We start from the raw sequence: 27,567 nt of genomic DNA, 5'->3' as shown, positions 1-27,567 counted from the left end.
AATTCTCTAGATGGCTTAAGCCAGGGCCTGGTGGACTGTGCTTGGACCAAACAGGATGCTTAGGACCCTTTCAGCTCCAGAATCCCCCAAGAGTGGGGGTCTGGACATGTGGGAGACTGAGCGCCCCCACTGAAGAAGCCCCAACCCTGGAGGCACCTGGGTGTTCCTGCCTCCTAGAGTGAAGACTTGGAGGTCATCCGCCCCAACTCCATTGTACATATGGGGAAACTGAGGCTCAGAGAGATGAAGGAACATGTTCAAGGTTACGCAGGGCATCCTGGACCCCAGAGGTCATGGCAAGGGGTCAGAACCTAGAGCAGGCTGCAGATGTCAGAGGAAGTGACATCACATAGGTGGGAAGGGGTTCCCCAGGATCCCCAGAAGTGCCACTGAGGAGCGTGGGGACCACAGGGGCCACCTCTCTTTCCTTCACTCCCTGGCTGTGTGCTTTCAGAGCCACTGGCATGATACATTCCAAGTCCATTCTTTCTAGAACTGGCTGCAAGACCAGCTTCACAGCCTATTTCCATGCTTTTATGCAACACTCAGGTATATACATGCACACGCACCTGCGCACCCTCCTTGTGCACAGCCTCAAACGTGTACACATGTGTACCAGTGCATGCACACACATATGTACACATCACCCTCAGTTCCACACATGCATCTTCTAAGCCCCTTGTTCTTCCAGAGGGAGCCAGCGACCTTCTAAGGGGCTTTGCCACCTGCTGCCGCTGAAAACTCTCCCACAGTTAGAATGCACCTGGCAGGCCGCTGTGGTGGCTCACACCTGTAATCCCAGCACTTTGGGAGGCTGAGGTGGGTGGATCATGAGGTCAGGAGTTTGAGACCATCCTGACCAACATGGTGAAACCCCGTCTCTACTAAAAATACAAAAATTAGCTGGGCGTGGTGGTGTGCACCTGTAATCCCAGCTACTCAGGAGGCTGCGGCAGGAGAATCGCTTGAACCCGGGAGACAGAGGTTGCAGTGAGTTGACATCACACCACTGCACTATAGCCTGGGTGACAGAGCGAGACTCCATCTCAAAAAAAAAAAAAAGAATGCACCTGGTCTGCCAAGCCTTTGAGAGGCAAACTTCAGCTCTGGGCACGCTGGAAATCAGGAACAGGCTACCCAAAGAGCAAACCCCAGCCAGGTTATGCCCAACTCACTTTAACCCAACAGGCAAAAATAACTCTGCCTTGGTTGGCAGTCTCTGTCCTCCAAAAAGCGTATGTCTGGTCTCCAGGCCCAGGCCTTGTCAGCATTGGTCAAAATATTAAGGACTAAGCCCAAAATATTTACTCTCCCTGGGGCCAGCTGAGGGCCCAAGTGAAGTTTGTTTCTGGGCCAGGCCAGGAAAGGTGTGAGTGAGCAGCACAGGGTGCTCCAGCTCAGCCCCTGCACACACAGCTGCCCTTCCAAAGACGAGTCCAGGTGTGTTTGGGATGTCTCATTTTATGTTATTTTTGTGCAAGCTGCCTCACTTCCTCAGAGGAGTTCAGATTCTGCTTAGAATTACTTCTGCTCATGCCTGCTCACTGAAGGAACACGCCCTGTAGATCCTGCCTGCTCCTGCCCATCTGAGGTCAGAGGTCCAAGTGAGTCTCGGGTGAGCACTCAGATCTACTGGGCAGGAATGAGGGGAATGTGCCTCCCTTTCCACTTTCCCAGCTCATCTCCTGAGGAAGCCCATGCTGTGATGCTGTCCACCCCCTCTTTCCTTGGGGAAGCAAAGGAGTTTTGTTGGAGTTCCTCCCAGGGAACAAGATGTGAGGAGGAGGAAGGATAGGAGGAGGAGGAGGACTGACATATAGGGAAGTGTTGTGAACAGAAAGCTCAGTATAAGCATCAAGTCCAGATGCAAAATAGAAATATGAGTTCAGCCCGATTCACAGCACATGCAAAGTGAGTGGATGAGGATCGGAGACAAGGACCCCCGAAGTTAGCCATTGGTACCCCCTGAACAACGATCCAGGCAGGACATGCAGAATGAGCCCAGCTGACTCACGTGTAGGACTCAAAATCTCCATTGCTTATGGCTTCAATCAGCTGCTCTGTCACTTTTATAATTTCCTGTTTCCGCACTGTAAGGCAGAAGGGGACACAGAAATAGTAATAATAATAGTGATGGTAATGAAGCACCAACTACCATTTCTTGAGTCCTTATCATGTGCCAGACCCTGTGCTGGGACCTGAAGACCTCATGCAGATGATCTCATTTATCCTCACATTGCTGCTGGGGGATAGGCATCATCACCCCCATTCCACAGAAGAAACTGAGGCCCAGAAAGGCAAAAAAAAAAGGTGTGAAAGTTCCTCGACTACAAAGGCCAGAGCCAGTGTCTCTGTTGGTGGTCTTTGCCTCTAATACATGGTGGACATTCTGACTCTACGCCTGATGTAGATCCAGGTCTTGGCTCCCAAATACTTATTCCTACCCGCTTTGCTTTGCCATGTAAATCAAAACAGTATCAACTGTGGCACTGTCACTGATAGCCATGAGCCAGGGGCTTTCTTATGGCCAAAACCAGGACCTCTAAGAAAAATCTTAGGGTATACGCATCTCTCGAGCCTAGATGAGCTTCTTGCTGTATTTGGGTGCCGACAGGAGTTAGGCACTGAGCTACCCAGAACTTTCTAGGCATAATGAATCCCATTTGCTGAGACCTGGCCCTCCCCTGTCTGCCACTGAAACACCACAAACAGCTGGTCTTTCTGGTGGAGTTAGATGGCAGTCTTATTAGATGTGTGATTTTCTGAGCCTCAGTTTTCCCGTCTGTAAAATGAGGATGCCACCACCTCTCATTCATTCAGAGCCAAATACATAGTGGACAGAATGCAGGCTTCAGCTTAGACAGATGTTCATCTAAATGACTGTCCAGGTCCTCAAGCTGTGCAACTGCGGGCCACAAGGTGGTTTGCTGGTCTGTCAAATGGAGATGATAGTCTTCTCCGAGGGTTGTTATGAGGGTGGGGTGATGTGATGTACATGAAGCATTGGCCAAAGCCTGGCACACAGTGGGTGCACCTCACAAGTGCGACCATGTCCTGCCTCCCTAGGCCCCTGCCAGGGGTTGCCTCTCTGCTCTTCACTAATACCCTGGGAGGTAGGCAAGGTCAGCTTCCCTCCACTTCACATACGAGGTAACTGAGCCTCAGTGATAGAGGAATTTGAAGCCAGATGTCCTGGCTCCTGGCAGAGCCTAACAGAAGCCTTGCTCAGTCTCCCAGAGGCAGGCCCCTTTCCCTCCTTCCATAGGCTTAAGCGTGGCTTTAAACCTGGCCAGCTCATTGGACCACTGGAGCTGTCTCAGGTGAATAGATGAACACATTGCCTGGATTGCAAGCTCAGGTCTGGCCTCAGCATTTCTCACTCTGGGAGCCTGGGAGGGAGCCCAAGCCTAGCAGAGGCCCTCACCAGCCCTGTCCTCACCAGTTGCTCATGCCACGCCACCCCACACAGGAGCTCACCTCAGGCCCAGAGGACACCGAATCATAGAACATCCAGGCTAGAAGAACCTTTGGAGGCCAGAGCCTCCTTATCAAACTTTAGGGAAACTGAGGCCCAGTGAGGGGGGTGTAATTTGCTCAAGGACATAGCACATACCAGGTGGAGAGCCTGGCTCCTGGCCCAGGGCCTTTTCCATAGGCCCCTGAGGCCTCAGCTCACTGCCTGTCATAACACTAACCTCACGCAATTGTTTTGCTCCAATGCTTATCTATGCCCCAACTCATAGATGAGCTCATGGGAGCTGGGCTGTGACATCCCTTGCTCACTGCGTCCTGGAGCCTGGAACAGGCTTGACCTCCACAGGTCTTTATCACTGAATGAATGAATGAGTGTACCAGGTCATGTGCTATGTGCTTAGTCTACCACGTTCCAGAGCCTCACAGCACAGCTTCACTTCCACGTCACAGATGAGCAATCTGAAGGTGAAAGAAGCTAAATAATTAGCTTCGGTGGGACTGGGACCCTAATTAGAGTTTGCAGCTCCAAAGCCCATCACATTCTCCCACACCACACCCAGCACCGTCCTTGGCACATGGTAGATGTAGCAGTGATCATTCAATGTCAGCACCACTGTGAACAGCTAATTCCCTTTTCTCTCCTGGCTCCAGTCAGAATCACCTGGGCTGGGAGTGAGTCCATTTTTAGACCATGAATGCCACTGGGTCAAACAGGTGTTGCTGCACCTCTCTCTCTGGGGACTTGCCTGGGGCCGGGGCAGAGGCAGCACTCAATACATACGTGTTGAGTGAATGAATGAATGAGTGAATGAATGGAGTGAATGGGACCAAACCAGAGTCTGGACTGCTATCTTCATCCTGCCCCTTGGACTTGCCCAAGTTGCCTGGTAGCCACTGTCCCTAGGACATCCAGAACCTGGCTTCCTGATCACCTGTGCCCTCCTTCCCAGAAGCTGGAGATTGAGGATGGGAAGAAGCCTAGCCCAGCCAGAGCCACCTCTTTTTTTTCTTTTTTCTTTTCTTTTTTTTTTTTTTTTTGAGACAGGGTCTCTCTGCATTGCCCAGGCAGGAGTGCAGTAGTGCAGTCACAGCTCACTGCAACCTCCCCCTTGTGGGTTCAAGCGATTCTCCTGCCTCAGCCTCCCAAGTAGCTGGGATTACAGGCATGCACCACCACGCCCAGCTAATTTTTGTATTTGTAGTGGAGATGAGGTTTCACCACGTTGGCCAGCCTGGTCACGAACTCCTGACCTCAGGTGATCTGCTTGCCTTGCCCTCGAAGTGATGGGATTACAGATGTGAGCCACTGCACGTGGTCCAGAGCTACCTCTTTCTTGCCATTCCCACATGGAATCAGGGGTGACAACCAGAGCAAACCCATGTGCTCCCAACATGGGACCTGAGTCACTCTCCTTGCCTTCTCTGCATGGACTTTAAGACCCTTTTGGCTCACCGTTCCATAAGCTTGTACTCAATGCCAGTTTCCTGAGGGTTGCTTCTCACTGCCATCTCAGAGAATCTAGCACAGTGGCTGAGGGCATGGATTCTGGAGCCAGACTCCCTGGGTTTGGATTCTGGCTCTGCCACTTACTTAATAGCTGTTCCCTTGGGCAAGGGAATGTCCAGTGCCTCAGTTTCCCTATATGTATAATGAAGATACTAATAGTACTTACCTTGTAGATTTGTTCTAAGGATTGAGTTAAGAATATGTCAATAGAAATAGCTAACATGTACCTGGTCCTCACAGAGAGCCAGCTGCTGCTCCGAGTCCTTTAGATCAAGCACTTATGTAAAGGATGCTGCATTATATAAAGAAGTTAGCGCAGTGCCCGGCCCTTGGGAAATGGAGTGTGGTTATTATCATCTGGGAATCTCTGAATTGGAACTTCCTCCTGAGGACATCCTGGAGTCTCTAGCTGGGGCAGGGATGTTTCCCAGCAGCCTGGCATGAGGGGGTGTGGCTCTGGTTAGAACCCAGGGCTTGTGGCCTGCCGGGAAGCTGGCCACACTGTTGGACGGCTCTGGCTATTTTCACTTCCTTCTCCTTTCAAGTTGAAATCTGTCCTTCCGAAACCCCGTAGATACAGTTCTTGTCTTCTTTCCGCCTTCTGCGGCCCTGAAGTGAACACATGCTTCCCCAGCCTCTATGCCCAGTCTTCTCAGAGCGGAAGGCCTCCAGGATGTGGTACTGACTCAAGCTGGCCATTTAATCCTTGAGAGTCCTGGAGCTGTCTAGATACCTCTCTGAGTATGCTCACACAATCTCAGGTGTGGCCTAAATAATGCAGAATCTCAGGTCTGGGGTAGCACTCTCTATCCCCTCCCCCGTTCTGGATATGATACCTCTATTAATGTAGCCTGAGACAGTATCTGACTTGGCTGTGTCTCCAGCTACTCAGGACACCAAGTTACCAACAATAAAGCCTAGTGGGCAGGAATCTCCCTAGCTTTGTTCTGTGGGACAGAAGATCTGGGGGCCTGGTGCTTCTTACATCTGGAGAAGTCCACTCTGATTCTGGGCCTCTACCATGCCCTCAGCAGCCCCACTGCTGTGTTCATTCAGCAGCTACTTAGTAGCAACCACTGGCCTTTCTCCTCTGCCAGCTGTTCACCCAGACAATCTGGGAACGCTCCCCTACAGATGGGAAAGCTCAGACCCCAGATAGGTTAAGACACTCTCTCAAGACCACACAGCATGCTAAGACTGAGATGGGATCAGTATTCCTGACTGATATTTCCCAGAATGCCTCTGCCCGAGGCAGAGGTAGCTCTTTAGTTGGAGAGGAAATTAATTTTTCATGGAGCGAATCTGGAGGGATGGGGGAGTGGGAAGGAAGCAGAGCCCCATGCAGCTCAGAGGGCAAAAGGCCTGTGCAGTGAGCCAGAGGGGCTTTGAAATATTAATGTCTCTTTCTCTCCTCAGGGGACTATGTTCCCTGGAGGATGACATTTCTAATTAACTTTAATGTCAGGTCAGAGTCCACCCCACCAGCTGTTATTCTCACTTAGTAAGAAGACTTAACAAATTAACACCAGAAAACGGTTCTCTGGAAACTTTCTCTGAGGCCGGGAGAGGCTGGGGGAGGCACACGGACTCCTCTTTCCTGCCAAACACGGGGAGAAGCTCCTGGCTGACCGTTTCTTCCATCAGACATGGCTTCTGGGGTTTTTTACATGTGGGGAAACTGAGGCAGGAAACAGGGTCCCAGTCCTACCATTAATAAGCCATATGTGCCCTTTCTCCTCGCTAGGCCTCAGATTTTGCTCTGGAAAGGGGGGAAATCTGGAAAGTGAGCCAAAATTCAGATTTGCAAATTGCCCCATCCTGATCCTCCAAAGCAGAGGATAATGACTGCAAATGTGAGACCTCAGGGATGCAGCCCAAAGCCATTACCCCAAGAGAAAAAGTCTTTGATGGCTCCTAATTTACATTACTATTACATACAAATGTTGTATTCTATTCCAAATATTTCTCTGTCTGTTTAACATGTAAATTTGTCTTAAAATAATCTTTGAGTAAAATTGGTGCTCCAAGAAAATGTCACCTGGCTTCCTATCACTCAACCACGAACTACAGTTTGAAAAAAGAAATTGAGATTTATTAAACAGTTTCTCTGGACCAGACACATATGTGCACTTCATATGCATCTTCTCATTTCATCTGCACAGCAATGAAGGTTGGTATTATTTTCATCACCTCTTTACTGTTAAGGAAACTGAAGCTCAGAGAGGTTGAGCAAGTTGTCTGAGGTCATTCAGCGAATGGACTCCAGTGGAGAAGACAGAGCCAGACTACCTCCATGGTCCCTGCCTATTGCTGAGGCCAGGATTATGTGGCTATATCTATCCAGTCTCCTCAACATCCCAGGGCCCAACTCTTATCATTGGACAGCTAGCCTTAAATAAGGGGAACAGCTTAGAAGCACCATTTCTTGGCCTGCCACACACCCCTGGAGTCAAAATTCACAGGGGCAGGGCTGGGAATGTGGTTAGAACACCGGACTTTTGTGAAACTAGAAGGCTGACTTGACCCTACCAGGGAATTCTTCAAGATAGTGTATTTTCTCATTCATTCATTCATTTTTTTTTTTTTAAGAGACAGGGTCTTGCTATGTTGCTCAGGCTGCAGTGTAGTGGTTATTCACAGATACCATCATAGGTCACTATAGCCTTAAACTCCTGGCCTCAAGTGATCCTCCTGCCTCAGCCTCCTGAGTAGTTCAAGATAGTGTATTTTTACAAGTTGTCCCTGGTGCCATCACAGAAGATGGATTTGCTCTAGGGCCAGGTTGTGGTGACAGAGTATCCACAACCCCCCAAGTTGGGAATGACCAGGAAGGGACACACGCAGGGCGGGGCTCATCTTCCAGGCATCCTGGCAGCGTCAGGAGGCAGCCGTGGTATGTGGTGTGTCAAAATTGCCTTAAAGCCTGAATCACAATTATACAAAAATGTTTCCTACATAATACAGTGCTCTTTTTCCCATCTCTGAATTCTAAGGCAAAATATCTAAACTGGTACTGCTGAGTTCCCTCCAGGTCAACGGCCTTTTTTCATATTTCAGAGACTCCCCCACTACCAACACCACCAGGCATCTCTGCTACACACCTGAGTGTGTGAACCACTGAGCTCCCTGTCCTGGGGAAGGAGGAGGGCTGGCTGCTAACACTTGGAGGATCTGGTGTCCCCAGGGCAGAAGTCAGCAATCCCTGCCTCTTCCTCCAAGCTCCAAGGGCACTTTCCAGCACCAAGGCCTTCAGAGTGGGCAGCCAAGCTCTAGAATCCAACTGCCTGAGTTCAAATCCTGGCCCCATCCTTGCGAGCCACAGGACAACAGAGTACAGGCCAACGTACCCGGCCTCTCTGTCCTCTGTTTCCTCAGCTGTAGAATGAGATTCACGGCAACACCTACTTCATGGGCTATTGTGACGCTCCAGGAAGTCAGTCCAGATAAGGTGCTGAGACCGGGGTTAGCGCATGGCAAGCATTCCATAAATGGCCGCACTTATTACTATTTTTGTTTTGTTCTTGCTCACAATCCCGTCAGTTACCTGACACTTTACTTCCCCCACCTGAGAGCTTTTGAGGACCGCTGACCACTAGCTTCAGTGGCGCCGGCATCTTTGGTGGGTCTTGTGCAGTGTTTCCCATACTCCAGCCACTGGAGCTTTCTGGATTTTTGCTCTCCTTTCCTTTACTATTATTACTTCATGTTTAAAAAAATAATAATAAGTTTATTGTTATTAATATTAATAATAAAGTAATAATAGTAATAATAATGGTAATATATAATAATGAAGTAATAATAGTAATAATAATGAAGTAATAATAGTAAAGGAAACTCAAAAACACTTATTGCAAAAGGAACATGTATACCATTACCAAACACTTATGACTTGAATATGTTAAATTTTTCTCTAATACACATATAATATATATCCTCTAAAATAAGAAAACCCGCCGGGCGCAGCGGCTCATGCCTGTAATCCTAGCACTTTGGGAGGTCAAGGCGGGCAGATCACCTGGGGTCAGGAGTTTGAGACCAGCCTGGCCAACATGGTGAAACCCCCATCTGTACTAAAAATACAAAAAATTAGCCAGGTGTGGTGGTGGGCATCTGTCATCCAGCTACTTGGAAAACTGAGGCAGGAGGATCACTTGAACCCAGGAGGCAGAGGTTGCAGTGAGCCGAGATCGCGCCACTGCACTCCAGCCTGGGCGACAGAGCGAGACGCCATCTCAAAAAATAAAAAAATAAATAGATAAAATAAGAAAACCTATCTACGCACCAGCAGTAGTTCTAGTACACCCCATGGGAATGGTGCCTCCCAGTGTGCCCAGTTTATAAGGCACCAGAGTGAAGCTCTCTGTAGACGAGCAAGAAACAAGGTTGGCACATGGGAGCTGTCAGGAAAAGGGGGTCTGTCCAGCTGGTTCCAGGAAGTCTAAGGGGTCCCCACACTGAAGGCCCCTCCCTACCTTTGGTGTCTTCATCCTCGATGGTGGTGTTGGTGCTCTCTGAGGATTCCTGCCAAAGAGAATACAGGAGATGGTGAGGCCTGCCTGGGAGCGGGACGAGGCATGGCCAGGCCCTGGCTGCCTGGTGACGCGGCTGGTTTCTGTGAGCCTCACAGGCTCTGCCTTCCGGATGCTGTCCTGAAAACCCTGTCAGATTCTCCAGCCTCAATACGGGGAGGGCCCAGCTGAGCAGGTGGCCGGGGGCTGGGGTGGGGGAAAGGGATGACTGCAAGGAGAACCCTGGCCTTCCTGGAAGAGCTGAGGGAGGTGCTGGGTCCTTTCTGCTCGAGGGGGTGAAGAAGGGGTGTGGAGGAGCAGAGAGACACCATGGCGGCCGCAGAGTAGGGAGGAACACACACTGGCAGGGGAGGAAGAGAGAGAGAGGGAGGCCCAGTGTGAGAGAGAGTGGGCTCTTCAGAGGGGAGAAAAACCACACGACTGAGTGAGACAGCAATGGAACCAGAAGAGGGAGGTGGGCCACCATGCCACCACTGGACCCTAGACAGAGGCAGGGCTGGTGGCTCCCCTACCACCGGCGGGCCTGGTAGCCTTACACCAGCTCAAGAGGGGCCTCCGTGGCACCTACTACTTTGGCCAAACCAAGCCCCACCCTCGCCGCGATTGGCACAAACCAAGCCTGAGATGAGTCTAGAGCAGAGGGGCAGGGAGAAGCGAGAAGCCAAGGGCTGGACATAGGATTGGGTTCAGATCCACCTTCCTACCCGAGGAGGGTCTCAGGTCTGCTGTCAGCCTGCTGGTCTGGGCCGTGGAGTTGGAGGTGTCAACAGAAACACGCAAACAACACACACACACAACACACATATTGTCACACAAGGCACACGTACCAAGCACGCCCTGAGCACCCTCTCCCCGCCCCAGGTTCCCAGTGCAGCCTGCAGGAGGGAGGCAGGAGCAAAGGGTTCGAGGCCCAGCATTTACCGGCGTTAGGAGACGGCAGACACTCACCATTAACTGAACGCTGGAACTGGACTTTCTTTTCTGGAAAAACAAGGAGAAGAGATGGGACAGGAAAAGACACAGCGTGAAAACGGCAGGGAGCAGAGGAACGACAGGGGAGGTTTGGGAGGAGGATGGGCCTCGGGGTCATCCTCTGTAGTCCTTTGTCGGCTTGGCATCGGGACAAGAAGTCAAGGAGTCAAGGCCACCAGCAACAGTTGACCTGGCAGGGCCAGTCCTCGGCCTGAAGCTCTGGGTCCTCATGCACACTGTCTGGGTCTAGCAATCTAACAGCCAAGCTCATGGCCAAGCCTCCCTGGGACCAGGGCTACCCACCCTGCCTAACTCTGATGGCAAAAGCCAATCCTGGCTCTGGATGCCAGTCACTGGAGGCCTCCAGATTCCAGTGCTCTTGAAGGACAAAGGGTGCTCAGGCCTGGAGGTGAGGCCCAATGTCTTCTCCTAGGCTCCCCGTGCATCTCGGCTAGGAGGACCTCATTCCCAATTGACTGTCACAGTCACTTGGGAAACTTGTTACAATAAACAGAACCAGGTCCCCTCTGAGGAGTTTGATAACTACGTCTGGGGTGCGGCCTGAGCATCTCCAGTTGAAACAATATCTGCAGGTGATGCCAAAGCAGGGCCAAGCGTGGGAGCCAGTCCTCTAAGTAGCCTTTGAAATCCAGCTTGCATTCACAACCTCCCGGTGGCTGGCCTATTCCACCCCTTTATGCTGATGGAGAAACTGAGGCTCAGCCTGAAGTGGAGCTGGGTCTAGCACTTGAGTTTTTTGGCCCTGCCATGCAGCCTATACTAGCATTTTGGAGGATTTGTAGCACCCCCTCTATTGGCTGTGGAACCAAGAGAGGGAGAGGGGGACAAATGTAAATTACCTTCTCCTTCCCTCAGCTCTTCAAGCCAGGAGTCTTAAAGACTCCCATTCACAGAAGGTGGTAGGTGAAGACTGACCCTTGCATTGCACAGATGAGACACTGAGGCCCAGAGAGGTGCAGTGGCCTGCCCAAGGCCTCACGGCAACCCGCTAGCAGAGCTGAGGCTAGAACCCAGGCCCTGCATTCAGACTCTTTCCTCTGTCCAGATCTCCAGGCACCCATAGTCAGACCCCTCTCCAAAGGTTCATCCTATCCTAGATGCCCTTACACCGGAGAGGCCAGGAGGCCCCTCTGCCTGCTGCAAAGAAGGGACTCGAGGAGCCCCCAGGGTAGGCCTTTGCCATGGGAGGCGCTGGATATGCCTTGAGGGTCTCAGGTCTAATTCTGGGTTTCTGACTCTAAGATCCAGTGAGCCTCTGCCTGCCAGGAACTCAAGGCCCTGTGCCTTCCATCCGGGGCCTCCACAGAGGGGACAGGGTGGCTCGCTGGGCACTTCCAATGCCCATGTGCTCAGAGGGGCATAAATGCTCACAGACCCTGCATTTTCCCCAGCTGGGCTGGATGGTGTGGTTTCCACAGTCAGCAGCCTGCAGTCAGCCCCTCATCTCCTCCCCTCCCTTCCCCTCTCCTCTCTCCTCTCCTTCCTCTCCTCCTTCCTCTTTTCTTCCTCTCTTCTCTTCTTCTCCACTCCTCTCTCTTTTACTCTGCTCCCTGACCCTCCCCTCTCCTCCTTCTTCTCTTCCTTCCTCTCCTCTCATCTCCTCTCCTCCTCCCTCTTTTCTCCTCTCTTCTTTCCTCTCCTCTTCCCTTGCCTCTCCTCCACCTCCTTCCTCTCTTCCTTCTTCTCCTCTTCCTCTCCTCTCTTCTCCTGTCCTCTCCTCTCCTCCCCTCCCCTCTCCTCCTTCCTCTTTTCTTCCTCTCTTCTCCTCTCCCTTCCTCTTCCCTCTCCTCAACTCCTCCTTCTTCCTCTCTTCCTTCTTTTCCTCTTTTCTCTCCTCTCCTCTCTTCCCCTCCCTTCCCCTCTCTTTTCTTCCTGTCTTCTCCTCTCCCTTCCTCTTCCCTCTCCTCTCCTCCTCCTCTCTCTCTTCCTTCTTTCCCTCTTTCCTCCACTCCCCTCCCCTCTCTCCTGGTTGTCCTCCTTCCCTGGCTGGAGCCAGGCCAGGCACAGAATGGGGAAGAGGCCAGGTCCCACACAGCTCAGCTGTCAGCAGAAACCTGAGGAGCCGCGCAGGGGCCAGGATTTTCCAGGCGGGACACGAGGAGGAAACACAGAGCAGAGACTGCATCAGAATCGGACGCACAGTGACAGGATGGGACATGGGGAGAGAAGTCACGATGCACAATGGGACACCAACAGGGGCAGTGAGTGGGGCTGAGGGGAGTGAGCAGTCGGCCCTCCTCCTAGAAGTCCAGGCCTAGGGGTGGCCAGGAGGGGGACGTTGACAGGCTTTACTTCCCTGAATCACAAACGATGATGCTAATAATCTCGCGTTGATCAGCACTTTAGTTCAATTTAAAGGGACTTTCACTGAAAGTAGAAATCTCCCTCTTTCACCAAAAGTAGAAATCACATCTCTTAGAACCACATGTGGAAGCATGGTTCCAAGGTTAGCAAGGATGATAGAAACAGTACAGTCAAAATTCGCCTTGAAAAGCCCTTCAAGGCCCATAAAGTACAATATAGCATCATATCTCTGCCATTCCTGCAGTGCTGGAGCCAATCACTACCTCTTCAGTTAAGCCCCAGATGGAATGGGGTTTGTCTCCAGCCACACAGCGGTAGGAGGAACGTGTGCCTCCCCGCTGGGCTGAAGGTGAGATAGTTAAAGGAGCCTGTGATGTGGCTCCACCAGGCCCTTCTGCTGTGACCCTCTCACCAGCCCCCTGCAAAGAACTGCTGTGCTCCCCTGGAACAGGCAACAGAATCGCTGGCCTGGGTCCCCCAGGGGGAGAACGGTAGGGCCCAGACTCAAACCCATGGCTTCTTGACTTGCCATCCAGTTTCAATCATACTGAAAATGCACCTGGACCCCCAGCTCTGCTGTTCTCCCCACACTCCTTCCAGGAGCAAGACATGGCAGGCCAGGTTCCCCAAATCCTGGGCCAGGCCCCCAGGTTATTCTCATCTTCCAATAGGACTTCTTCCCTCCGCCATCCAAGGGAGTGAAGGAGGCTGAGCTACAAAGAGATGGTTGGGCCAGGAGTGGCCTTCGAACTCCTCTTCTTCCACACCCAGGCCACCCTGAGAAGTGTGTCCTGCACTGCAGGAAGCAGTGATGCTTTGTCCAGCTGTGCCCACTGGAAAGCCTGCAGTGGCCAGCAGAGCCCCACCATGCTGTGAGCTGTCCTTGCCATCTGACAGCTTCCGCTTCCTGGCCTTGCCCTAAAAGAGCTAATTAGCACTTCCTCCCAAGAACCAGCCTGATGGAGGCCTCTCCTGACCCCTTGCCCAGCCTCTACCAAGGCCACATCCAAGAGCCAAGCAGACCAGGGCAGCTTCTCGCTCTACCTCCTTAACCCACCAGTGTCTGTGGTCTCTGTCCCCACATCCCCCAAATCGGGGCTAGGGAGTCTGCTTTCCCCAGGAGGCCCAGCACCCCTAGCTCAGTATCTCCACACAGGGGTCAGAGAGGGCTGTTCCAAAGCTGGCAGCTCCACACTGCACATCCCTCCGTTACCCCTACACACAGAGGGGTGGGGAGTTGGCTCAGGGTTAACCCAAAACAGCAGGCAAGCCAAAATTCAATGCCAGATTCCATTACAGGATTTGAAATGAGTGCCTATTAACTTTATAAATTAAGTTGACTTTAGATCTGTGGTTTTCAAATATTCTTGAGAAAACTTTGTTTTCAAGAGAAATCTTACCCAAAAGTCTAATACATAAAATAGAGGAAAGATAATAGTGCCTAGCATCTCGCGAGTGTGTATTGCATACCAGCACCATGCTAAGCTTTATACCAGCACCATGCTAAGCTCTCAACGCACACTGTATTAGTTAATCCTCACCAATAGCCTTAGGAGGTGGAGACCTCTTTTAACCTCATTGCATGAATGAAGAAGCACAGGCTCAGGGAATGTAAATACCCAGTCAAGGTCTAGCTGCAGGCAAGCCCAAGGGCTGTCTTCACCATGGTCATGTTCTGGTTGAAGTGGGTATGAGAAGCCCAGAACCATGTAAACCTGGCACCTTCCACATCCCACTGCACTCCATGTACTGCCAGAGGTGCCTCCCCAGTCAGTACCTTTGGGATCTGAGTTCAATTTGAAAACCACTGTCTTGGACTAGTAACCAAATAATTATGCATTTCTCTAGCACCCAAGATGAGAAGGGAGAATAATTAGATAGGATTTTCTTGCCTTTTTTGTTTGTTTTTAAAGCTGCAATCTTGGAAATGATCATCAAATTCACACCCCACTCATTGTACTTATGGGAAAACTCAAGCTGGGAGGAGAAGGCTAAGGGCAGAGGGGAGACCCAATCCTGGCCTTGGACATCTAGCCCAGACTCCCTCCCATGCAACCTTGACAGACCAAAACCAGCGGCCAGAGACCATAAATGCTTCTTTAAACAAAGCCATCAAGCCACCAGCACACCTGGCTGTATTCATACAGCATCCCACACCTTCCAATGTCCCGGGCACACCCCAGCCCTGGGGCCCTAGCCAGGCAGGGCTCTAAGCCCAGAAAAAGGCAGGGTCTCAAGAGAGGATAAGATTGAGTGGCAGAGGAGGAGGGAACTGCAGAGAGCAGGGGACCAGGCCCCAGAGAGCAGAGGGAGAAGAGAGAAGAGACGGAAGGAAGACCGCAGGTTGTGGAGGGACTGCAGGGTAACTCGGGCTCTAGGGGTGGGACAGGGCAGGCCCTTGGAGCCAGGAGGGGATTCTGGCACTGAACCAGCACCAGTAGGCCTTGGCGGGAGGGGGCACCTTGGAACCCAAAGCCTAGAGGAATGGCTGTCCATCCTCCACGAGCTTTCTGGGTGGGACTAAGCTGTACAGGGGGGCAGGGGCCCCATCCAGCCCATACATAGGCAGGACGGAGGTCACCCCTCATGACCATTTCTGTCATCTCCTTGCACCCTCTCTTGCACACCAGCTCTCCAGCCCTGGAGAACCACAGAAATCTCCTTCTGACCTGCCCCTTTCCTTGCGTCTGCCCCAGCCCCAGCACAACTGTCACTTCCACCCTCCTCCAGTCCCCCTTCTCCCAACTGCCCCCAACAGTCACGGCGTGACGGTGGGCACCGAAGCCCAGCTTTTGGGTCTGGAGACAGCTTGGCCATGAATGTGGCCCACGTCTGCCCAGGACACCATCAGCAAGACCCAGGTCTTGCTCCAGGCCTGAAAGCCGGTCTCTGTTGGCAGAAACGCTGCCAGAGCCAAGCCTGCCAGGCTCCTGGAGGGGCTTACCTTCACACCATCGCTCTTCTTGTTTCCCCCACTCTTCCCTCCTGTGGAGGAGAAAAAGTAGAGGGTTAACAACACCAGGCAGGGCACCAGGGCCCACAGGGCGAGGAAGAGCAGCATCCACAGGCAGCCGGAGGGCAGACCGCAGGCAGCAGAGCTGGCCCAGCGATCCTGGGGGAGGCCTCCTCCTTTTCCTCCTCCTTCCTCCTTGGCAGCCCAGGGACTGCCAGTCGCCCGCTGGGTGGGCCTGGGTTCCCCGCCTTCTCAGCAATCTCAAGCGTAACCCTCTGGCTTCATGGGTTGAGGGAGGTGTCCAACACGTCCCAGGACTGTGGGCTGCTGTTTCAGCCCGGGGATTCCCTCTCAATTCCCGTCACCACCGTGCTGGCGGTGGCCAACCCTAGGCCTGGCTGCCTGGCCTCAGGCTGGACACGCCCTCCCAGCCCTGGCCCTCTCTAATTTTAGCCCCACGCTGCTGCGGAGGTCATGTGTCAGCCCTGCCTACTCACTCTGGACAGCTGCAGGCTGCGTCTGATGGGTGACAAGAAGCAGATGCCCCCACTGGGGCCCACCCTGCCAAAGCACCTATCCCCTGCCTCTCTCCTCAGGCCATATAGACCTCCCCAACCTTAGACTCCAGAGCCCCATGCTGGCTCTGGCTATGGCCCGGGTGGCCGGGACAAGCAGAGCAACAGCTCTCTGGGAGCCTCCCCTGCTGTCATTTCCCCTTACCTCCCTCCTCACTTCCTGGCCAGAGCCCTGGAAGTAGACATCAGCCAGGAAATGGCCTGAATGTCCAGCCCTGCCCACTGGCATCCGGCTGCTTCAGACTTAAGCAAATGCCTTAAATGCAACAAGGTATCTGCGAAGTACTTAGCACAGCACTTGGCACATATGCCGCACATGCTCAGGAAATGGTAGCCATGATAAGACTTCTCCTGGTGGCCTTGAGACGGGGAGTTAGGAGGAGAGTCACATGAGCCACTGATGCCTCAGGGGCTCTGAGGCATGGGGCTCATGGCAGGTTACCTTCCCAGTTACCCCCACATTTCCACCTATGATCCCTTCAAGGTTCTCATTCCAAGCTCCCTACTTGCAAACCAAGGCAGGTGCCACCTCTGGATCCAGAAGCTGACAGGAATGGCTGTCCATTCGCCACAGGCTTTGGGGGGTTGGACTAGGATGTGCGGTGGGGCAGGGGGAGTGCTTTCTCCTTGAGCCTCAAGGTGGACCCCCCTCTCAGCTCCAGCCTACTGTCACAGGACTGTGGGTCCAGTGAGGCCACAGCATCTACTTTTCAAGAGACGAGAGCAATCTGGAGTTTTCTATGAAATTTCCTAATTTTTAAGTGTTAGAAACTCATTTGAAAAATTTTTTAAAACACCTCTACTTCCACAAAGCATATTAACAGATTCAATCCAGCTCACAGGCCGCCATTTTGTGAGCTCAGGACTAGAGTTCTCTAGGGTGCTTCAGTTGTTAAAAAAAGACTCTGACTGTGTAGGTAGCTCATCTTTCAGTTGACGGAATGGCACGATCCTTGTCCAGGGAGAGGGTGGGAAGGCAGTTTAATGAGGTGGGAAAAGCCCAGTCAGAAGTTCTAGTATCTGCCCACCTCTGGGTCTCACTCTTCCCAACCGGTTACATGGGCAGGTGGACCCACTCAATGCAGTCGGTTGCCCCTTCTCAGAGCTGCCCTCTTGCTGTGGTGCTGGCCACAAATCTGCAGCAGCTTTCTCGGCTGGCCCCAGCCCCAGTCAGAGGGCCCCTCGGGTGAGCTTTACTCTATCTGCTATCTATATCTGCTCTGCTGCCTGCCAGCGGCCTGCGCTCCCCCAGAAGGAAGCCTCTGGCGGGCACTGGCCCCAGCTCTCTCTGATGTGCCAAGAGGAGCTTCTTGCTAAACCCTGACAATAATCCCTTCCCCTTCTCTCTGCGAAGCCACATGCCTCAGGTGATTGGGCACTCCCTGCCTTAACCAGCCCCATTTGTCCAAGGGCCTGGGACGCTCCTGCCCTCGACTCCCTGGTGACCCAGCCCAGTTAAGGGCACTTGCTCTGGGGTTGGTCAAACCTGTGCTGAATGCAGGCTCTGCCTCTCTAGCCATGCGACCTGGGACAAGTCAGAGCTCACCTTCCTGAGCTTCTGCTTCCTCATCCCAAAAATAGGGATGGCAGCACCCCCAGCATCCCCTCTGCTACCTTGTCATGCAGGCCACCTGAGTGGAAGCACGGGACTGCGTAGCACAGGGCTCCAATCATGGTGGGCAATATTGTTACTCCCTGGACCTGGCTCCATCCCACCTAGACCTCAGCCCCCTGCAATCGGAAGCCTTCCCCTCTAGGCAGTCCGGCCTGAGAACCCCAGCACTGCTGTAGGAGTGGGGAGCCAGACTAAATCTCTAACCAGTCCTGGTGGGCCCTGGGCTTGCTAACGTTTGACCCCTCTTCACTTCTGGGCACAGGCCAGGGCAGGTGAGCTAAACCCTTAGTCACAGAGTCCTCTGCAACTCCCTCTCCCCAGGCCCAGTGACCTGGGAGCATCCAAATATCTGACAGGACAGTGCCCCCAGTGAACTGGTGCAGGGCTTACTGGGGACCCCAAGGTCCTGCCACCTACCGGAGAAGTTCCTGGTGGCCAGCATCGTGGTGAGAATGGCTCCCTGCAAGAGATAAGAAGAGGGCAGTAGGAGAGGAGGCCGGAGCGAAGGGACATAGGAGGGACAGAGAGACGGGAGGGCCATGGGGAAGGAGAGGCAGGTACTGCATTCAGAGAGGAAGCCAAAGCCTCTGCCCAGCCCCTCCATTTGTCCCAACCCCAAACCCGGCCCAGAGCCCATCCCTCGCCCCCTGGAGAAGTCGGGGTGAGCTAGGCTTTAGCCAGTACAGCTCCTAGGACAAGGCCACCCTAGGGGCAGATATTAATGGACCCCTTGGCCTGGCCCAAGCTGATGAACTTAACTTGAGGGACACCTACCAGCAGAGGCTCCTAAAGACGATGGACTTTTCTTGCTTGAGCAACAATAGTAGACCTGTGTCCCCACCTCTTAGCCCTCTGCCCCATGCTGAGAGCATCTTGCTCCAGGACTAGCTCATCCCTCCATGTCCCCTGAGCTCAGAGAATCCAGGAGGACCCTCAATGTGGAGAAAGCCTCTTCCATCAACAAGCAGGCTGGCGGTCAATGGCCCCTTTGGTTCCAGAGCCATCTGATTCAGACCTGACCTGACACCGTCTGAATCCCACTGCTTATGATGTTAAGAATCCCTGATTCTGATATTTTGAGAGTTCCTCTGTGACACAGCTTCCACTGCAGGATGGGGATGGGACTCAGTTCTCCTGGCATCATGCTGGCCACCACCCCTTAGTCTGTGTCCCCATCCTGAGCCTCCACTCCAGGCCTGGGAGCGGCAGGTAAGGATGTTCCACAAAAGCTGTGGCCTCCGCCTTTTCCCTCATCATCCCCAGTGTGCTGATGACTCCTCTGTTCCACTGGCCAGGGTCCCCTTAGTGCCTGGCAAAGGCCAGGCCAGGAGCTGTCACCACCCTGAGAGCACACAGAACCTGCAAGAATGTGAAGCTCTGGGCCCACCTGGGTCCCACTGAGCTTCATCGGGGCCACGATCACTATCTGAGTGCCTCAGCCATTCCTCCACAATACTTGGCAGCTGGGGCCCCTCCCCCATGAAGGTCTCATGTTCAGTCACGTCTCATCCCCAAAGCTCTCCCCAGCCACTCTGAACCACTTGTGGTGCCCCTAAGGGGTCAGGCGCACTTGCAAATTTCTGCACAGGCTGTTCCCTCTGTCTGGAACACGTTCCCATTCTTGTTTTCTTTTTTTTTTTTTGAGATGGAGCCTCGCTCTGTTGCCCAGGCTGGAGTGCAGTGGCACGATCTCCCTCACTGCAACCTCCACCTCCCAGGTTCAAGTGATTCTCCTGCCTCAGCCTCCTGAGTAGCTGGGATTACAGGCATGCACCACAATGCCTGGCTAATTTTTGTATTTTTAGTAGAGATGGAGTTTCACCACATTGGCCAGGCTGGTCTCGAACTCCTGACCTCAGGTGATCTGCCCACCTCAGCCTCACAAAGTGTTGGGATTACAGGCGTGAGCCACCGCACCTGGCCACACGTTCCCATTCTGACTTTAACTTGGTTAATACCTGCTTTTCCTCCAAGGTCTCAGCTTAAACGCCCCTAGCTCCAGACCCAGAATACCATTGTCCTGCTGTGTTCTCCCACCACCTTGAGGCTTGCCCAGGCACAGCACTCACCACTGCCCCGTAACACCCCTGGAGCTTGTCTGTCCTCTCCACTAGAGCAAGGGCTCAGTCACTTACCGCTCACTCCCCAAGCCCAGCCTGCTGTCCAGCATGCAGCAGGTGTTCAATAAATGCTTATTGAATCAGTGAAAGAAAGAACTAGTGAGCGAGTCTCCTGGCCTCTGTGGAGACCCAGGCAGAGTTAGTCCCATGGCCAGGACTGTGGAGGGTGAGGACCTGTTACCTTCAGTTTCCTCCTGGCATTGAACTTCTTCAGGCAGTCCACGGTCTCCTGTCTGTGCATGCAGGATGCCACGGTGGAGCGGTGCTGGAGGAAGTAGGGGAGAGGGCTGTGAGTGGAAGGCAGGCTGGAAGACAGGCCCACCCAAGGGTACCACTCAGCAGGGCGTCTTAATGGAGGTGTGGTTGACATCTTGGGGAGAACAATCCATTGCTCTAGGGGATGTTTCAGGGTGTTTAGCATCCTGGCACCAGATATTCAATGCCAGTAGCACAGTCAGTTGTATGCCAACCCAGAATACTTACTCCTCGTTTCCACATTACCCCTGAGAACCATAGCAGGGGCAGTCTCTTGGATTAAGCCCTCTCAGCCCCATGGGCCAGGGACAGGGCCAGTACTCTGTAGGGGCCTGGACCATGAGGTCTGGAGGGGCTCCTGGGAGAGGTCCTGCTGAGGGAGACTCACCGAGATCCAGGGGTGCTTAAGGGCTTCAGCAGCTGTGATGCGTTTGGATGGGTTAATGGTCAGCATCTTATTGATCAGATCCTTGGCTTCCGGGGTGACAGTGTCCCATTCTGGTGATGGGAACTGGAAGGGGCAGAGAGGCCAGGTTTGCCCAGCCTGCCCCAGGCCACCCCTGCGATCCCCCAGCCCCTGACTGGCAGGGGAGCAGGCAGGGGTCCTACTGCCCATCCACTCGGACATCCACACCAGGAGGAGTTGGGGCTCCTCACTACAGGGGAGGGGCAGGGCCCCCTGGCCCCGTAAATATCAGAACACAGCGGAGGGAAAGGAGTCCTCCCTCCATCCATCATTCTGAGACTGTGCCTTATTTGGAGAGCAGCTGGCCAGTGGCTTTAGCCCAGACTTCAGAATCAAAAGGCCTGGGTTCAAGTCCTGGCTCTGCCTACTGGGTTGTGTCACCTGGGTAAGTCACATGACCCCTTGAGCTATCTGTAGAGATGTTATGAGAACTAAATACAATATAAAACATATAGCACAGAGCTTAATAGCTATCTGCATAAAATCAATATAGCTTGGTAGTTAGAAGCATGGATGGTAGAGCCAGACTGCCTAGGTTCAAATCCCACCTCTACCATTTCTTAGCTATGTGATTTGGGCAGTTACTTGACCTCTCTGTAGCTCAGCTTCTCTATATGTAAAATGGGAATAGTAACAGTACCTATGGCATAGATTGGTGTGAGGATTAAACGCAATAATATGTGTAAAACATTCAGAAGAGTGCTATAGAATTGTTAGCTATTATTTGTATATATGAGAGAAAAAGAGAGAAACCTTGGCTTGGGAGGCTGCCTCTCCCCCACTCCTCACTCCATTTTGGTGCTGCTTCTTGCCTTCTGGGGCCCCACAGGATAAATCTCCAACCATTAGGCACAGCATGGTAACCACCTGGCCCTGGTCAGTCTTCATGCTCCCCTGGGGTTCACCCCTGCACCAGAACTAGAGAGTGGCTTGGCGCTGGCTTTCATTGGAAGGGCACCAGAGGATGATGGGGGCTAAAGAGAGGAGCGACACTCACATCATAGGCGCCGGCTTTGATCTGCTGGTACAGGCGGTGCTGGTCCTCATCCCAGAATGGGGGGTACCCAACCAGCAGGATGTACAGGATGACCCCTGAAGAGAGGATCAGAGAACCTTCAACCCGCGGTGGGGAGGAGACATGGGGGGAGGGGAGTGATGGGAAAGGAGAGAGGGGGCCCCAGAGGCCAGGGTGCAGCCAGGAGCACTAAAGGGCCTTAGGATGAACTCACCACAAGCCCACAGGTCCACAGGCTTCCCGTATGGGTCCTTCCGCAGCACTTCTGGGGAGAGGTATCCAGGAGTCCCTGCAAACCCTGCTCCCAGACACACAGACAGGCAGACACATACACAGAGGTTGTCTCGTAAGTAACCTGGAGCAAGATCCTGCTGGAAGAGGGGATGAGGGTTGCTCTGGAGCTGGGGAAAACAGCCCCTGCCCCTCAGGTGCACTTGGGCTTGTATTGTGCAACCCCAGTCGGCCCAAGACATAAGCCTGATGAGCCAGCAAAGCCTCTAGATCAGACCCACAACTACCTAGCACACCTGTCACCACTTCCCACTTCAGAGCCAGTAGTAATCAGTCACAGAGCTTCTTCCTACTGGGTCCTGACTCAGGATCATAAGCTTCTCAGCGCCACTCTTCCAGGAGCCACTAGCGATCCATTGCTGGTGGCTTCAAGATGAAATGCACCTGCCATGTCAGCCCCAGGCTGAGAGCTAAACCCTGGCCCACTCTGCACCCCCTTGTTGAAGTTGGTCATGGGACGTCGGGAGGCCTGTCCTAATGGACTTTGCCCCTTGGGTAAGTCTCTTTATCTTCTAGTCCTTATTTCCTCATCTGTCAAATGAAGGATTAGGGATTTCTATCTTAAGTGCCTCCCAGTGTTGTTGAGAGGGTCAGTTGAAATAATGGACACCCAAGGTATTCTAACAAGTAATTTTAAGAATAGTTACAAGTTACTGAGTGTATATGCTAAGCATTGGGCTGAGCTCGTCATATGCCTGGTCACATTTAATCCTGACACGACTCCTGAGGAACATACAATTATTATCCCCATTTTACAGATGAGGAATGAAGGCACAGAGAGGTGAAGTGACTTAGCCAAAGTCACATACCTTATAAGTAGCAGAGTCTGGATTTGAACCCAGAACTCTGGTTCTTAACCATGTCTCAATATTGCCCACTAAAAAGTACTCCCAGGTAGCTGAAAGAGGCCCAGTTATACCAAAATCACAAAGCAGCCTGGATCATCTGAGTTTAAGTCCTGGTCTATCCCTTTTAAACTTTCTTGACCTTCTGCAAGTTTCCTGCCGTTTTTTTCGTCATCTTTAAAATCAGGATAATAATCTCAAGCACCTAAACTATTAGGGCAGCTTTGTGGAAACTTCCCTCAGGCCTTCAACCACAGGGAGCCCTTCGGGGAGGAGAGATGGCAGAGGGGAGTGACAGGAAAGGAGAGAGGGGGCCCCAGGGAGTCCTGTGGAAGCCTGTAGGTTCCCATGCCTGGGCCCTGGGGACACAGATGGGTGCTGCCCACTGGCTCAGAGGCAGGGCCTCTGCTCTACCAGCCCCGGCTGGCCCAACAGCATCTCCAGCCATACCCACTCAGGCAGGGGGTTCCCAGAGGCTGGTGTGTCAACACAAATGGGTGCTGACCCCCAACACTCCTGCCAGCCCACCCCACTTACCAAACCATGCCTGCTGCTCCCCCTCCACCTCTATGGCCAGGCCAAAGTCTGCCAGCTTCACTGCGGCACCCTTGAGCTTGGAGGCCAGCAACAGATTCTCAGGCTTGTCAGGACCAGAGAAGAGGGAGGAAGGGGAGGAAAGCGCCAAGAGAGAGTCAGCAGATTCAGAGCCTCACCTCTGGGGGCCTGGGCTCACAGGAAGAACAGCCCGGCCCTCCGGGGCCCCTGCTCTCATCTCCAGCCCCACCTCAGGTTCCTGAGTCTCAGTCCACGAGACGGGACTACCCTGTGGCAAGACCTCCATCCGCTACAACAGAAAGGCCCTCTCTCCATCGGCCACTCCTCCCTCCCCACTTCAGGGTCTGGGGCCGGGCTGAGGTGAGAGTGGGGTAGTACTGTCACCACCACAATAAGGAAGCAGTAGCAGCAGCAGCAGCATTGATTGTGCCCCTACTATATGCCAGCCTCTGGTTAAATGTTCTGTGTGCAACATCTTATGTATCATCTCAATGACCCTTTCGGGTAGGTATTATTACCTACATTTTCCACAGAGGCCTTCTTACGCCCCTTGAAACAGTCCATCTTGTTTCCACCTCAGGGCCTTTTCGCTTCGTTTTCCTCCTCTAATTTTTTTCCCCAAGCTTCACAAGGCTGGCCCTTCTGCTTTGCCCAGCCCTCAGTCTCATGTCACCCCATGGAGGAGACCCTCCACAGTTACTCTGTCTAGAGGGGAAGCCCTCAGGCATCCTCTGTCTTTGCTCCTGTTGTTACCTTCATAGATCTCATCACTATTTGCAGTGATTTTCCCCATCTGTCTATGTGCTTGTTCATTATCTGTCAGGGGATGTGAGTTACTTATCTGTCCTGTTCACCACTATATCACCAGCACCTAGGTTGGGGGGCCACACAGCAGGCACTTAATCAGTATTTGTCATGTATACGAAGATGAGAAAACTGACGCTCAGAGAGGTTACGTGATTTGGCCAAGATCACGCAGCTGGGAAGGGATAGAGCCAGAATCGAGGCAAAGTCTGACTCTATCTTAACTGCTCTAGGCTGAAAGATGATAAGGCTGATACATGGGGGCAGCGGCTGACTCGGGAAGTTCCCACACCTGGCCTCTGGGGCATTGAGGCTGCCACTTTGCACTGGCTCAGCCTCCAGAAATTCCTCCACTTCCTGCTGGTCCCTTCACTGTGGGACTCAGGATGGAGGGGGCGCTAACAGTGTGGGCTGATTTAGATAGTCCCAGTTTCTTATCCCAGTGCTGCCCACCTCTATGCCATGACATGTGGGCAAATTATTTCACTTCTCTGAGCTTTAGTTTCCTCTGAGAAAAATGCCTACCTTATGAGGTGATGCATGGATTAACTGAGATAATCTGTGTAAGCACTTCGCTGTGGCCTGCGGTAAGTGTTTGGTAAATGTTAGTACTCCTATTTTCTGCTTGCAGAGGGGCTCAGAGTCTCTGAAGACTGTTGGTTTTAAGTCCTCCTCTGATCCCCTTCCCAGTGGGACTTCTGAAGGGCCCCACCTCTGACCTTTCCCTGTCTAAAGCTAGGCTGGACCCAAACAAATATAGCTCCCTCCGCCTGGCTCAAAGGCCTCCTTTGTCCTCTGGGGACAATGTTCCTAACATGTCCTGGGTCTCAGTAGCTGTCCTGCCCTGATTTGATGAATGTGTCACTAATTATTGTATCCAGAGTGGCCTAAATTTGGGCTGCCTCTCCTCCTTCCTCCTCCAGTGCAGGGGCTGCAGCTATAATGGGAACAGGCGCTCTGGGAGAGCCGCCCTGCAGTCTGGCTGGAGACCCTCTTCGAATGCACACTCGTCTCATCTAGACTGAGCCACAGGGAGCTTGCCTAGGGCTCGGGAGAGAAGCCATGGCCTGCCCAAGACAGTCAGAGAGGGGCAGGGGCTCTCTTCAGAGCACTGTGCCCCAAAGAGGGACCCAGACCAGTGGAAGCATTCCCAGGGAGGGTGCCCAGGATGAGGATGGCCTGGAAATCACATTCCAGGGGGACTGTGGCAGGGGTGGGTACACCCTGCAGAGGACTTAGCAGCTACAACAAAGCTGCTGGAGTCCCTCTAGGGCTCTTCCAAGCTGGAGGTTTGGTCTCTGTGTGGTTCTAAACCGCAGAACTGAGGTTCAGGGCAAAGCCTCTGCAGCAGGGAACAGCGTCCCCCAGTGGTGCAAGGGGCTACCCCGTGGGAAGTGAGTTTGCCGTCACTGAAGAACAAAAAGCAGAGGTTTGATGGACCTCTGGCAGAGTCACCCTAGAAGGGTTTGCTGAGGAAATAGGAGCTGTATAGAGTGGCCTTTTGGCACCAGACTCCCAAGGTCACAGGATCTGGGGTTAGAAGGCCAGAGTTCCCCCACCCTAGCTCAGGACAATTGAACTGCATGTTCTTGGGCAAACTGCTTGAACTCTTTAGGCCTTAGTTTCCTGCTCTGCAAAATGGAGACAATATGAACTACCAGCCACTGATACCATGAGGCTCAGTAGCGGAGATCCATGAATTCCCTGCTGAAGGGGCAAGGCCGTGCAGCTGGTGCCAGTCCTAGACTCTGCAATCTCCTTCAGGTAAAAGGAAGGAGAACTGCATGGGACTAGAGTCTGGGTTTTCTTCTCCCCTGGCCTGCCACAGATGCAGGAACAAGACTAATAATGCATCTGTATACCAGGCCCTGTGCTATCTCATTTCACATCCTCACCAACCCTTTGCAGAGGTTGCTATGGCAACCCCCATTGTAAAGAATCCGAGGTTCAGGAAGGTCATGCTACTAAAGGCTGCATGGCTAGAAGGTGGCCTGGTTGAGATTTGGACCCAGCCTGCCTTCTTCCCCACCCACTGTAGCCAATCATGACGGTGTAACTACAGCTCACCCATCCTGGCACAAAGCACGTGGGCTGGGAGTTGGAAGAGCAGGGGTCCAAACACAGATGCTCTACCTTCCTGAGCTCAGTTTCCTCATCTGAACAGTGGCAAAAATAATCTCACTCACCCCACCTGCCAGCCTAACACAGAGAAATTAAAGGGATTCTGATCATGTCCGGCTCTGCAGGAGTAGGGATGTGCAGAGGAGAGAGGGGCTCCCAGGGTGAGCCACACCCACGGTGGGTTGCTCACCTTCAGGTCCCGGTGCACCACCCCCATCTGGTGGCAGTGCAGCACAGCCTCCAGGATCTGCTGGATACAGTGACTAGGGAGAGAGAGAGGAAGGGGTCACGGTGGTGTGAGCACAGGCCTCCCCTGGGAAGCTGACAGCAGGCAAGAGTGCCCTGTCCCCAGGTGCCATTGCCAGGCAGCAGCTGACACTCACCTGGCATCCGCCTCACTGTAATACTCCCGGGCCACGATATCTTCAAACAGTTCCCCACCAGTGACCCTGGGGAGACAGGCACGGAATCACCCTCCGATAGAGGCAACAGGTGCTGCCTCATCTGGAGGAGTCTCCAAGAAGCTAAGGATGGGGACCAGGGACCTCAGGACCTCAGCCACAAAAGGGGGGGGCCCAGGGTCACTGGGGTGTCCCCTGCTGCAATCCCCTTCATCTTCCAGAGCACCCTTCCATTGACTCTAGTCCCCTCTCCTTCTCCATCCCTGGCCCTTCTTCCCCACCTAACCCAGGCTGGAGTCCGGAGGTTAGGGACACTCAGAGCACATCACTAGGCTCATTAGGAAGCCTATGGCCTCCCCCATGGTTAATATCTCAAGGGCTATTTTTTATCGATGAGACTGACCCCATCACTAATTTTCATTGCCATACCAGGAACTACTGTGGCCTAACATTTCATTATTGCTTCTCTTTGAATCAACACTCTTCAAAAAAAAATTAAACATATTCCAGAAGGAAACTTTATATTGCCACTGAAAATGGAAAACCAGCATCACTGGCCACAAATAGAAGAGAAGCAAAAATAAATATGGGATGAAAGCTAAAAGTGTTTGTTGGTGTTTTAGGAAAGTCAGCTTGCACTGCTTGGGTGGCAGGCCCACCACATTTGGGGAAACTCTGGACCACAAGAGGGAATTCAGCCCAAGAGGTCCAGTGAGGCCATCCCTGATTAGGCTGCCCCGACAT

The 27,567-nt window shown here is 52.9% G+C and overlaps 1 protein-coding gene across 5 annotated transcripts in view; it reads right to left on the bottom strand.

Annotated features, from left to right (window-relative positions):
- Window positions 1–27,567, bottom strand: part of LOC105466870 (calcium/calmodulin dependent protein kinase II alpha) — a 69,542-nt gene that overhangs the window by 9,780 nt on the left and 32,195 nt on the right. For 2 of the 5 annotated variants that reach the window (XM_011716006.2, XM_011716005.3), the window contains exons 5-15: window positions 26,806–26,871; window positions 26,613–26,685; window positions 23,480–23,582; window positions 22,021–22,104; window positions 21,789–21,883; window positions 20,714–20,836; window positions 20,252–20,335; window positions 18,368–18,410; window positions 15,752–15,792; window positions 9,454–9,502; window positions 2,015–2,090 (exon numbers count right to left, since the gene is read on the bottom strand). In XM_011716006.2, the coding sequence (XP_011714308.1) occupies window positions 2,015–2,090; window positions 9,454–9,502; window positions 15,752–15,792; window positions 18,368–18,410; window positions 20,252–20,335; window positions 20,714–20,836; window positions 21,789–21,883; window positions 22,021–22,104; window positions 23,480–23,582; window positions 26,613–26,685; window positions 26,806–26,871 (837 nt within the window). Of the gene's footprint in view, window positions 1–2,014; window positions 2,091–9,453; window positions 9,503–10,458; window positions 10,492–15,751; window positions 15,793–18,367; window positions 18,411–20,251; window positions 20,336–20,713; window positions 20,837–21,788; window positions 21,884–22,020; window positions 22,105–23,479; window positions 23,583–26,612; window positions 26,686–26,805; window positions 26,872–27,567 lie in introns of all 5 variants that reach the window. The other 3 variants (XM_011716004.3, XM_011716007.3, XM_011716008.3) reach the window with 3 other exon arrangements.

Source organism: Macaca nemestrina, chromosome 6 (assembly GCF_043159975.1).
Source record: "Macaca nemestrina isolate mMacNem1 chromosome 6, mMacNem.hap1, whole genome shotgun sequence".
Lineage (NCBI taxonomy): Eukaryota > Metazoa > Chordata > Mammalia > Primates > Cercopithecidae > Macaca > Macaca nemestrina.
The sequence above is the reverse complement of the archived record's forward strand: the minus strand, read 5'-3'. Positions and strand labels throughout refer to the sequence as shown.